Consider the following 13,825-nt stretch of genomic DNA (forward strand, 5'->3'; position numbering starts at 1 on the left):
ACCCTTAGCACCCGAACCCCACCCCCCGGCTGGCTGCAGCTGGAGCAAGCTCACCCTGGGTCTTCCGTTTCTTGCAGGGCTTGCTTTCAGAAATCCTCCGGAAAGAAGAAGACCCCAAGACTGCTTCCCAGTCCCTGCTGGTAAACCTTCGGGCCATGCAGAATTTCCTGCAGTTACCAGAAGCAGAAAGGGACCGGATATACCAGGACGAGAGGGAGCGGAGCTTGAACGCAGCGCAGCTGGAGCAAGCTCACCCTGGGTCTTCCGTTTCTTGCAGGGCTTGCTTTCAGAAATCCTCCGGAAAGAAGAAGACCCCAAGACTGCTTCCCAGTCCCTGCTGGTAAACCTTCGGGCCATGCAGAATTTCCTGCAGTTACCAGAAGCAGAAAGGGACCGGATATACCAGGACGAGAGGGAGCGGAGCTTGAACGCAGCCTCGGCCATGGGCCCTGCCCCGCTGCTGAGCACCCCGCCCAGCCGCCCCCCCCAGGTGCAGACGTCTCTTCCTCGCACTCTTTCCCATCTTAAAAAATGTTTAAAGATGAATCTCAGCAAGAAATCAGATAAATAGACAGAGATTGTTTTCTCAGTTCCGTAGAGATGGTTGAGAATTTCATCCCAAATCACTATTCTCACAGAAAAACAAAATGTTAATTAAATAGAGAAAAGAAAATTATCTTGTGTTGGTCCAGTCTTTGGCTTCTTTGAGGGGCAAAGAAGTCTTTGGGTAAAGTTTTTTGCCTCCACTACTGTTATTAAAGAGGTGTTTTAAACCCCTCAGAACAAAAAAGAATCAGGTCAGTTTTATGCCTACCAGTTTTAGAATAGTCACTTGAATAGTAAATAAATAAAAATAAATAATTCTATTTGTATTTATGCTTTCCAATGCGAACTGCAGCTGGTACCAATTACCATCTCATTTCTAATCTTTCATAATTAAGTTTAATACAATCCTTGACGGCAGCTTTAAATGGGACCGATAAAGGATTCTATTCATATTCCCAGAAATGGGCACATTTTCTATTTCTCCAAATTCTTCCACCTTTCAGGTAGAAAAAAAACACCACCTAGATAACTTGTTAGGTGTATTTATATTATTATTTTTAATCAAGTTTACAAGTATTTTCATAACTCATGAGAATTCAAGAAATAACACCATTAGATGGAAATTTGCTAGATTAGACTTAAAATCCACAAGCAAATGTATTTTATTATGTTTAATTTGTGACAGGTACAACCTTAAAAATAAGATCAATTTGCCAGGTGTGATGGTGCACACCTTTAATCCCAATACTCAGGAGGCAGCGGCAGGTGGATCTCTGTGAGATCGAAGCCAGCATGGTCTACGTAGCAAGCTCCAGGCCAGTTGGGGCTACAGGGAGACCTTGTCTCGAAAAAAAAAAAATCCACTTAATGTAAAAAGTTGAATATAGAACACAAAGTACTTAAGTGACATAATGTCATAATAAAATTATGTGTTAATACTGTTTTCATCTTTAATGGCTTTTTTAAAAAAATCCAATTATTTCCAAATATAGAAATATAGCAAAAGCCTATCCAATGTTAAGGAATGAACCTGCTGCAGGTACTCATAGATGAGGAATGAGCATAATCTGTCAAGGGTCTTAAACTGTTAACGAAATGTTCTGATTACTTTTTAAAGCAATGTCATGAAAGTCCATCTTTAATGAAAAATCAACCTGTTTTGATGTTATCAGAGCAGCTGTGAGGACTTATTTTAACTGTACATAATTGTACATAAGAAAATCATGTATCTGTATAGCGAGGAATGGCCACGGTGTTCATACACACATAACCTGCCTGCTTACACACAGTAAGTCTGACTGGCATCCTTGTCTAGAAAATACTTCCTAAGTTAAAGAATTAGGAACACTGTGTGTATACATATGATTTCTGTACGTGGTTATATAAAAGCACCATACCTTGGACTTGTTTTACCATTTTTGTGTCAGTGTTTACCATTCATACCACCATGGGTTAACCTTGTTGCTGTAATCAGACCCATGGACGTCTGGGCAAACTCATTCAACTCATCACTTGATCTGAAATGCTAATGTAATAAAAGAATTCCTCATTTAAGACCAATATGAATTTTAGGACCGAACACCTTTATTTTTAACCTGCCCAATTATTTAATTTAGTGATTCCTTCATACAGCTTTTGTTTTCTAGTTTTCAAGGATTTTGAGAATCCTTATTCATCAAGGTTTTTTTTGTTTTTTTTTTTTAGCCAAAGTTGCACAAATTTTTAAGTGCTATTTCTTTTCATGTACTCTCAGGATACTATTCGGCAGCTTACCCGTGTGTGTTTATTAAGGCAATGTCTGTCGTGCTATGTGGGTGTAATTTGTTTTTAGCATCAGTTTCTTTGTTTCCTGGTTGAGAAACTCTTAGCTGTATTTGCTTGTCCTCAGTAGGGATTAAGAACAACCAAACCCTTAGAGTTGGAGCATTTGGTTGAAGGTTAACATAGAAAGTAGGTAGATTCTCCAGCTTCTTTGTGAAGTTATTAATGATTTCTCTTAGTGCGATGTGATTGGCCATCTAACCGAGTTTGGAAATGATGGTCTGATACATGTAGAGGTGTGCGTGCGTGCGTGTGTGTCTGTTATTTGCCCCATGGAGAATCCCTTTACATTGCTGAGTATTGTTTTAGCCGCACTCACTGCCTGTTTATGTACAGTTTGCCTTTAAATGACCCAGCACATTGCAATTTAAGAAATTCTTTGTTTGTTCATCCTGCTGTAAAGTGGGTAGACTTGGGGAAAACAAGCCCTAGAGCTTGTGAATTAACTGTTTCTTGGTGGTTGAGATTAAACTGGAGACAGTATACCCTACGAGAGACATTAGCACACTGACTACACGCTACTAGAATGGAAGGAAAGGTGGAAGAAACCAGGTACAGAAAGACTTCAGAACTGTCTTCAGTTTTAAGCTTTACCAGAGAAAATGCGATATAAAATCACTGCATTTCATTTCCTGTAAAATAAAAGAGATTTGAAACCTATTTTGAGATAACTCTCGGGTTCAGACTTGAACTCCGATTCTCTGTAAAGAAAGGCAGAGGGGAAAAGCAGAGGCCATAAGTCACGTACAGAAGACCTGGGACACAGGCCTGGGAGACCAGCTTCTCTTTTGCTCCGTAGTGTGTAGGTCACGTATAAGAAGGTTTAATAGCGCACCCACGGCATACCAGACTAAGCAGCTAAGACTTCTGAGGCATTTAGATTCTAAGTCATCTTTAAGATGGGACTCCTTGGATAAGGTTCCAGAAAGAGTTCCCCAGCCCCAGGAAACAATAAAGCTCAAGGCAGGTCCGGCCCAGGTCCCAGGCCTCCTCCTGCGGACCTGTCTCTAGTAGAGACAACCATCAGTGGTCATTGTTCTCTTCCTGGGGCAGGAAACTTTGGTCCAGACCTGATTGTCAAAAGCATATTTTCACTACTCACATGCTGTAATTCAAGAAATAAAAATACCTTGTAGTTGGTAATGGTTCACAGTTTTCTAAGCACCTTCTCATGTATTAATTCGTTGAATCCTAATACCAACCTTTTGCTAAGAGAAAAAAATGAGAAACCCAAGTGAAAGGTTTTAATTAAAGTTTTCAAATCCTCATTAAGTCAGTTCTTGCATTTAACCTCAAGCCATCTCCTCAAAATATAAAGTTGTCTTAGGAGAAGACATAGAGGATGAAGTCTTGCTAGATTAGAACACAGTATTGAGTTTGATAAATGATCCATTTAGAAGGACTCGAGCAGTGATATTTCTAATAATAGTATGGAAAAGGTTCTTCCAAACTTTGACCCTAAGAAAGTATCTGAGAAAACCCAGTTCCCCCGAAGCTCCTTTCTCCTTTAGAGTCCTTTTTTGACTCTGTTATGCAAAGTTTCCTAGTGAGCCTATTAAATGGAGTTTTATCAATAATGATTGGTGGTTATTTTCTGAGAATGATTTGTCTTTAGTGAAAGATTAGCTTAAGTTGATGACTTCTACCTTAGGTGTATTTTATTTGAATATTCTTATACGTGTTGACTTTCAGAATTAATTTTCCAAGTTCAGTTTCTATAAGGACTCTTTGTCAGTGTATAATTACCAAGTTGTAATTTTTAAATGAATTATATGCTTATTTATATATTTTTCACCTCCTCCTGTGATTCTTTGGTTTCTAGCTAAAGTAAGGTGTTACATTTCATAACAATGTATTAGAAAATAAATGTCCAAAGCCCATATAAGGAATATATAATTAATCTGGTAGCTGTATTCTTTTATCTCTTTACAACAAATGCCTCTTTAATATAATGAAGCATAGGTCACCTTGATTTCAGGTGCAGTTACAGACAATTTGTTGTGGATTCTTTGGAACACATTAAGTTTTTCCATAAGCGCATGTACAGTACTTCCTATTAGTAGGCTGTGACCTTTAAAGTCTAGATTTGGAAGATAATATTGTTCCCAAAGAGAGAAGACGGGCCTGAAAAAAGTCAAACCATGATTCTAAAGAGAGTGTTATCTAGGACTGTTTCTCAGTGCCTTTTACGTTAAGTATGTCCACAGAATTACCAAGAAAATATTTATAACTGGCACACCTTGGAAAATAAATTCAGATTGGATTTTTTAATGTTAATTATAAAACCATTAGCTACTAAAATTCAGACCTTAATGAGCTAGATCTAGAAAAGGGCCCCTGGAAAGCAGGCCCAGTGTGTCTTGATCACTAAGAATTTTTGTAAGTAACAAAGACACACAGAGGAACACAGACTCAGTGACTCCCTGACCTTTTAGACAGGCATCAGACAAACTGAAGTTCACATCACATCCTTGAGCAGTAGGCACATGACTTCTTTGTTATAAGAAAACTTTTTCAGTTTTCAAATGGAGTAAGCACAGAAGCTATCGTGGTGCTGGGTACCTGGTTCAGGAAGTTAACATACATTAACAGAATGGCCAGCACATAATAACCAGCTAATAACTGTCAGCTTTATGGTCATTATTCCTACAAGGACATAAAACTTTGATTTGGTGTCTGTGAGAGCTGTGTGCTTGCATCAGAGAACAGAGCAGTCACCAACCCAGACCAAAGGGGGCTTCATTTTGTGTAGCCTCTCAGTGTGCTTTGGTGCATTTAGCAATCCATGAAGAAGCAAACTACAGTTGTCAGGGACAGCGTGTGCTGCGCTGCACAATCTTAGTAGACTGGGAAGCAGACCCCAGTGCTGCCTGCAGCTTGTCTCCCACACCGGAAGGGGAACGGTACCAGCCCCCTTTCTTAACTACTTCCCTGGCGCCATGTAATGATGGAGTACGCCCCACCTTGATAAAAGCTACTCTGAAGGCAACTGCGTTGATTTCACCTCCTGTGCTATTTGTGGGGAAGAGTGAAGAGTAGTTTGTTTTGCCTGGAATGAACTACTTTATGAATTTTAATGGATGATATAATATTAAAAGCTAAGCCAGGATTAAAGGAGATTTTTTTTGTACTAAGCAAAAATAGTACTTAGTAGAGTGAACTATAAAAGATTTTTGTTTCCATTTTTTACCTGGGGAATAATTCCACTTTCATATTTTGAAAAGCTGCCCAAGTCAGTTCCCCTTAAGCAATAGCTTGTGTTAGGGGAAAAAATGTGGTTTTAGAATTCTAATAGCTTATCTGTGATAAGATGCCTATCTGGGCAACTAGATGGGAGGGAGGAACTTGGCTAAATATTTTTTAAATGAGTAATGCCGCCAGATCCTGCCTTTATCTTTTTAAAGTTTTTCCTTCACTTTTTTATGCTTCTCTTTTTGCTACTATGAAATGACGCTTTGCTTGATTTATATGATTTAGGATTCTTGCTTTTTGATTCAAATTGTAATTGCTTTCTAGAAAAATTAAAGAAAATTTTAGAGTCACAGAAAGACAAACTCTCCAATTTAATTTTTACAAAAGAATGAAAAGTGTTGTAAAACCAGAAGAAATCCAAGTTTTCCAAAGCCTGCTCTGCTACCCGTTGCTACGGATTGCTGGGGACTGTTTCTTCCCGCCACTGGACTTCATGCCCCCACTTCCATAACATTCAATTTTCAAAGCGATTGAAATGGCTTTTCTTTTCTCTTTCATTTAAGCAGTGAGAAAAATAGGTATTAGAAAGGACCCCATGGGGTGATCAGATCTATCCCTCTGCCTCAAAGCAAGACCACCCCAGAGCAAAGTTTCAAATCTCACCAAAGGAACTTTGAGGCAGTTTATGGTAATGTGTTAACTCTTCTGGCTCCTAAAGTGGTATTTAGCAGATTATTGCTTCAAAGCCCCCTGTGCGTTCCTAGTGGCCTCCAGCCTTACTGTACACCCGGAGCTGGAAAAGGAGCCCTAAAATCCAGGGAGACTCCTGCCATTCCCTCCCAGACCAGGTGACAGTGCCGTCTGTGTGGCTGTATGCTCCTTCCTCTTCAGGCCTGTGGTGTAGACAGCCACTGCAAAGCCTGCTGGTTCCTTGCCTTGGGGGGTTGGGGGGAATCATGACTTCACGGAGCATCTGCCTGCTTCCTCCGGATAAGCCAGAGGTGAATGACTTTGCTTACAGGCTAGAAGTTAGATGCAGAAGGTACATTTTACAAGGGACTCACGTTATTCTCAAGAATTGAATCCCTTCCTAGGGTAACCTCTGCCCCTCTTTCATACCAAATGTTTTGGGAACTGTGAAATTAACATGGAACACTGCAGTTTGACTAGAAGTTTGCCTCTATCCTGAAATGGGCTTTGTTTTCCTGTTGTTCAAAGTTCATGTGCAAGATGGTAAGTTTCTAGAGAAACCTGAATCTCTATAAAGGATCCTAAAAAAGTGGGCTCCTTATTGCAGTTTTTTTGGAGAAGTGCAGTCTTGTCTCTGTATTCACGTTTGTTACATTTTCATCAGTGTCTTAGAAAAAATTCAGCTATCTAGTTCATAGGTATATTTTTCAAGACTGCCTCATGTAACAGCATGATAAAAGTTAAATTCAGAGTTTAAAAATAACATCAAGGGGCTGGAGAGATGGCTCAGCGGTTAAGAACACTGGCTGTTCTTACAGAAGACCTGGGTTCAAATCCCAGCACCCACATGGCAGCTAACAACTGTCCATAACCCCAGTTCCAGGGGATCCGACAGCCTCTTCTGTCCTCCAAGGGCATTGCACAACATGGGTGCACTTACGTACATGCAGGCAATACACGCATACACATAAAATAAAAATAAGTAAAATGTTTTTTTAAAATATCAAATTTTAAAGTTGAGATATGACTTTCAAACCCCAAAATTTGATGGTGGGGGACATTTTACTAGTGCTTTCTGTTTATCACTATTTTCAAAAGCTTGGTACTAATTTTTCCACTGTGATTATATACTTTGAACGTATTTTTAGAGGCTCTGATTATATATTTTAGGTAACTTATAGTAATGCTCCATTATGGAGGAAACGTTTTCTTCCTGTCTGGTTCCACAAGTCAAAAGGAAGTTTTCCATATAAGAGTGCCAGGAAAAGATGAAATAATTAAGACAGAACAGCTTGGACATCATGTGTAAAATGCAACCAGGCTTTATGATAATTAAGCAAGGCACTCTACCTGTTTCATGGATGATGTAAATACGCAGTTCTGCAAATGGCTTTGTTATGGAAGAGTTTTAAAATGAAACATAAGAGGAAAAGGCATAAAAAAGAATCTCAAATTAAAAAGGCCATCGTATATAATAGCTATTAGTGATGCAACTGTCTATTAGGCACAGGACACCCAGCGAAGACTGTACCAGGCATTATGATTTCGATTGTGAATTTCCTTTGTTAGAACTGGAGTGGGAGGTAATTGGGAGACAATTAGTTTAGGGGTTTCAAGTCTTTGAAGCTGTTCTCTTTTCCAGAAAACTTCCTTTACGGCACATCGTTCGTGGTTGTTGGTGGGCAGTTGCTGTCACATTACAGATGTAAGCATCTGCGACAGTGTTACTACCTTAGCTTAAGCAATCTGAACTTAGGGTAATAACTAATGGTGAATGACTGCGCTGTTGATTACCTTGATCATAAAAGGAGCAACAGTGTCCAGCTTGGATGCTGAGCCTGAGATGCTTCGAAGCCATTTGGCCAGTGAGAAATGACAGCCATGTTCAAAATGTTTTGTAGGTGAAAACAGCCACTATAACCACTGAGAGGAATGGGAAACCGGAGAACAATACCATGAGCATTAATGCCTCCATTTATGATGAGATTCAGCAGGAAATGAAGCGTGCTAAAGTGTCCCAAGCACTGTTTGCAAAGGTGGCAGCGACCAAAAGCCAGGTAAGAGCCTCTCCGCGAGGCGTTGGAGCGTGTGTCTGTGACGCCTGTGGCATTGCCAATAGAAGACGTGTCCGTGTTCTGTGTGAACTGGCATCCCCAAGTGATCCCAACCTCCAGGACTGTGCACAGAGCCCTGCAGAGCGTGTAGAGACCTGGGTTGTACACCTTGGGTCTCCTAGTCCTCCTGCAGCTGCATCTAGACTAATGATTTCTCGGGCAATCCAAGCCAGGTTGCCTTCAGAAGAGGATGGTTTTTCAGGCTGGGGTGTTACAGTAGGACCAGTAACTTACCGTTGTTCCTTTATTTGGATGACCTTCATTTCTAGTCTATTTTTAAAAGGTTAGTTTTTATTTAATGCGTGTGTTTTGCCTGCAGGTGTGTAAGTGCAACCTTGTTGTGCCCAGAGACCAGAGGGAATCAATCCCCTGGGACCATTGTAAGCTACCATGTGGGTGCTGGGGACTGAGTCTGGGCCTTAAAAAAAAATACAACTTCCTGGGCTGGGCATGGTGGCACACACCTTTAGTCCTAGCACTCAGAAGGCAGAGGCAGGCGGATCTCTGTGAGTTCAAGCCCAGCCTGGTCTACATAGTAAGTTCCAGGACAGCTGGGGCTACAGGGAAACCCTGTCTCAAAAAGACAAAAAAAAGAAAAAAAAAATACAACTTCCTTTGCAATTGGGCTCTCTGTAGCTATGAAATGCCAGTATTAAACCACATGCACACTTGTACTTTTGCATATTAGTGTCTTTGATTTTATTTTTTCTATAGATGTACAGAAGACACACAATTGAATTAAAGTCAGAAAACTTGTCCAATTCTGATGACTTACAACTGAATAGACATGAATTAGAAAAGTTACAAATCTCTGCAAAGCAAGATAAAAACAAAGGCCAGATCATGCAGCCTCTCTTCAGAATGAATTGTGTATGGTGATAATTTTTGTTCCCTTTAAGTAGAATTATCTGTTAATACAAACTTACAATTGTCTATCAACTGAGCTATGAATACTTATTTTTTTTCCCCTTGAGACAGGATTTCACTATGTAGTCTTAGCTGACCCAGAACTGGCCTCAAACTCACAGAGATCCGCCTGCCTCTGCCTCCCAAGTACTGGCATTAAAGTTGTGAGGTACCATGCTCACAAATACTTTTTAAAAACGTAGGACATTAAACTTCCTTTCCCTTTTACAAAAGGACCTGGTTATACCGTGAAGGTGGGACTTAGAAGCAAACAAAGGCTCAGGTGAGATTTGAACAACTTGAAATTGTACACAAGTCTGTTTTCATACTCATTAATGGGCTCATAACATTCCGGCTGTTTTCAGTTTGTGATGAAACACACAATCCTTGGAGTGCTAACAGCATCATATATTTATAGCCCAATATCTTCCTGGCTTTTCCTAAAATTTTACTCTGTCCACATTAATAATGGTACTTAATGGGAGTTTTGCTTTAGAAAAATGTTGTTCTTGTTTAAGTTATAGGCCGGATGAAATACTTAAGGGATATCTTGGAAATGTTATATAAAAATGATTAAACTCAAGCTGTGGACTGTAAAAATTATAGCTTTATAGGCCACATGCCTGCCTACCCTTCAATCACTGTCAAAGTGATAATTTCTACAATAATATGTTTCTTTTATTGTGAGATTCTAAACATCAAGTGCTGTTTAAACATTAAACTGAATTGTTTATGTTAGCACAGTACTCAGCGTGTCATACACCAGGCCACCGTAATCTCTCATGGAATGTAAAATTCTGTCATGAATCATGGCTTGTATATCGGAAATTACTGTAATTTTGATTGGAAATTACAGGGCTCTTGAAATGTTTCTAATTATGATAGAATGTTAGAGCCGCTTCAAACCTGTGTGTTTCTTCTGATGTCTTCATTTACATGCCAAGACTGCGCATTAAGGAGAAACGTCCTGTCCCTGCTTCTCCGCCCGCCCCGCACACTCCTGTTTTGACTACTTAGTCTAATTACGATGAGGATCTCTTTATTTAAATATATATTATCTCGCCTTCTTTCTGATCCTACATCTTTTTTTCCCTCTCCTGGCCTGTCCAATTGCATAACAGACTGCATTTCTACAAGGGCCAGGCACTTTCTCCACATCTCCAAAATGGAGACCCTGGATACATATTATTATTATTATCAGGTCAGCCATGAAACAAAACAAAAATTAATATAGAAGCTTTTCAGTAAATACCATTTAGTTGCCTGGCACCTGTCTGTAACTCACTGTCCCCTTCCCATTTCCTTTCTGGTAAGTGCCTAGTAGGCCTTTGGCTACCTGTGGCTTGATTCTTTCTGGTTAAGTGATACCATAGATTCTCTACCCTCAGGCTAAGTTTGAAATTCTTCAGGAAGCAGCAGCAATTGGTAGATTGTCCTGTGTTTGAGGCTGTACTGAGTGTTTAAAATATCTTTGTTTTTTCTGTACCCCTTCCCTTGCTGAGTAGTATTGATGGGCAGCTTCTGAGCACCTCCTGTGATGCTCTGTCTCCCAAGAATACCCCAGACTTCTAATCGCCTTTCTGGCAGAGGAAGCTCCAAGGAGCCAGTTGTAGGCTGTGGGCCAAGCCAGCCTCAAACGCCCACCCCCTTGAGTAGTTATCCCCAATCTCTGACATATTCCTGCTTCCTGGCAGGGCATTTCTGTAGTTCTCTCTTAGTTGTTTAATTTAGGTGTTACACTACCCTCTTTATGAACATATGTGCAAAGATCAAGGATTATTTAAAAGTAAGAGAATCAATCTGGTTGTATCATTGACAGAGGAAATCTGATTAGGAAGGAAATATGGCCGCTGAATTTGGGTTCTCTTCTTCTGTCCCAGTGTCTTGTAAAGGAAACAGAAAAAGTAGCAAACAGAAGTCTTCAAACTGACCTTTTTATGGTAAAAATGTGCGACCTCTGAGATAGTTGTTTACACCTCAGGTAATGTAAGCCTGTGCTTATCAGAACAGTGTGTAGGTAAGAGAGAGGGAGGGCGTCCCTTCCCCCCGCCCAGCCCGCCTTGCTCTACCAGCTCCTACCTTCACCCCGGTTATGTGGGTCTGCTTACTGGTCACCCTCTCTTCTCTGCACAGCCCTACCATGTATTAGCCTTGATCTGTAGTTCACTTAAGCTGGCGTTGATTTCACTTTAGACATGATACACTTGGATAGTAGAGGGTCAGTTCCAAATTTTAGTGTCTTCCTGGGATTCAACGCAGCACTTGTATTGACGTTAAGTCCTGTTCCATGAAAGCACAGTTAGGGATATTGGATTTCCTCTCTTCGTTCACACACTCGTAGAACACTGATTCACCTCAACCCTTGGAGCTTAGACTGTGCCTGCCTGGTGGAGGTGGTTTTATATGGTGGAAGAGCCAAAACAGGTTAGCTGTGGTCAAGGTTGTATCCCTGGCACCATGATGGCGTGGGGAAATTAGCTACCGTACTGAGCCCAGGATTCTTTGAGCATGAGAGGAAGGCACCCATGCCATAATGTATGCAGATGAGGCTTGAGGTATACAACACTGTATACAAACGGACAGTATTTATACTGTGCTCAGTAAGAGGCTCAGTCCCCTCCATGGAGAAAAGTGATTTATTTATCATGTATTTACGTCTTTGGAATAGCTTCCGTTTTAAAAGGTAAAGCATGCTCTGCAGGGACTAACTCACAAAGTCTGTTCAGTACAGGGAGCCCACCCGAGTGGATTCCGCCAGCTCACCTGTACTCTCTCATCTCTTCTCTTCGATGAATAATAGAAATAGGATTATTTTTAACTGTAATAATAGAAATGTCTGGATACAGTATGCAAAGTGAAAGCCGAAGGTGGGCTGTTTGCTGTGCTTGGTTAGGAAAGCAAGCTAACGCGAACTTGAAAAGATGATGTGGTTTAAACATAATGCGAATAGCTACAAATGAATACACTTTATATTTAGGGTATTCAAATAAGCAGCAGTTCTTCCAAGTGAATCATATTGGATTTTTTCAAACATTTAGTGTGATAACATTTAAATTATTGTGGAAGCAGGATTTGCTAATTTCACTGTTTTAAAAAAAATAGTTGATTTGGGTAATAACCATTACAGTATCAAGGTTCAGTTACTGTTCATTGGCTATAGTGTTTTCATATGGGAGAAAGAAGTCGAATTTTTTCCTTAATAGTGGCAGATGTTGGAATCTAATTTTATTCCATGCAAACCCCTTGAGAGCCCTGAGACTTCAGGTGTGTGTCCGGCAAGGGGACATTAACGGCGCTGTAGGCCTTGCCACATACATGGAATTCTTACACTGATTTTCATGTTTGCAGAGTGGAGGCAGCACATGCAGCCGTGCAGGCGGAGAGGGCTTTACTGCATCTCCATTTGTGTTTAGGAAATGATTCTTCTTGCTTGCTTCACAGATCAGAATGTTTCTTCGGGGTGCAGCAGCTGGGTGGTGAGATCTTTTTGACTGGACAGACTTTCCATATAATCTTTTGCAGTCTCTGCAAGTTAGAGGACTTTGGCCACCCCAGTTGGGGCTGTCTTTATAGGTAGGGTTTTTAACACTTTTCAAAAAAAGAAAAAAGATGGTTTCTCACTTTAAGATAATGTGATTGATAGAAGAGACCAGTTGCCTTTAAAGTCTTTCCTCTGTCAATTTTCAGACGCTTTTGTCTGAGATACAGAACCTCTAAGGTGGTAAGGTGAGTGAGAGGGCGTCAGCAAAAGACAGACACTCCAGTGCTCCTTGGAGTGTAGATTTGAAAATACAAGCATCCTTCTGACCTTTAGGTTTGGTGACTGGAATGTCTTAAATACAAGTAAAACTGTCTCAAGCCAGTGGACTAGAAGTTGGGCTAAAAGTGTAGTTTTCCTTGCAGGGAATTAGAATTTATAATGACAAAAGTATAGAATCAAATCAGGGACCCAGTGACGCTGTATTTCTAGCACTTTGGGGAAGGCACCTTTCGTTTGCTTCAAGCGAAGTTGCATCCACGGTTCCAAGCTGGGTGTTAATTCATTCTTTTGAAGCGTTCACGTCATAGACTTGGCTGCGGCACGATTTCACCTGTGCAGCCCTCCTATTTCAGGCGCTCAGGAGGCTCTGCAGACGTGAGACTCACGGTTTCTGATATTTCTGGTGCCACATCTTCAGCAGCAGTCTGTGAGAAGATGCTAGCATTGTGTCCTCAGAGCCCCACTCCTAGACACATGAAGGCTTCATTGGTGGGAACAGAAGGGAGAACTCTGTCCTTACAAGCATTCTGGCTAGTATTCTTTCCAGTAGAGTAGGACAGACCCTCTCAGCCAGCGGCACCTCTGGGTTCTCTAGATCTGGTTGCCTGGCGAACAAAGGGTCAGAGAAATATTTTATAGGGAGAGCAAGGAGAAAAGACGCTTGGACCATAGCCTCTCCCCTCCCCCATCAACTTCAGTACGTGTCTGTGGAAGCTCCTGTGCTGTATTCTTGAATAAGAAGAACAGGGCACATCAGTCTCCCCTTTAAGGTGTTTTTCATAACCATTGCTAAAAG

The 13,825-nt window shown here is 40.8% G+C and overlaps 1 protein-coding gene across 1 annotated transcript in view; it reads left to right on the forward strand.

Moving 5' to 3' along the window:
- Satb1 (SATB homeobox 1) overlaps positions 1 to 13,825 on the forward strand; it is a 79,395-nt gene that overhangs the window by 39,584 nt on the left and 25,986 nt on the right. Inside the window, exons 9-10 of the mRNA XM_008849968.3 lie at positions 278 to 490; positions 8,151 to 8,306. Coding sequence (XP_008848190.1) covers positions 278 to 490; positions 8,151 to 8,306 — 369 coding nt within the window. The remainder of the gene's footprint in view (positions 1 to 277; positions 491 to 8,150; positions 8,307 to 13,825) is intronic.

This window comes from Nannospalax galili, unplaced genomic scaffold (genome assembly GCF_000622305.1).
Source record: "Nannospalax galili isolate Female #2095 unplaced genomic scaffold, S.galili_v1.0 scaffold364, whole genome shotgun sequence".
In the NCBI taxonomy this organism is placed as follows: Eukaryota; Metazoa; Chordata; class Mammalia; order Rodentia; family Spalacidae; genus Nannospalax; species Nannospalax galili.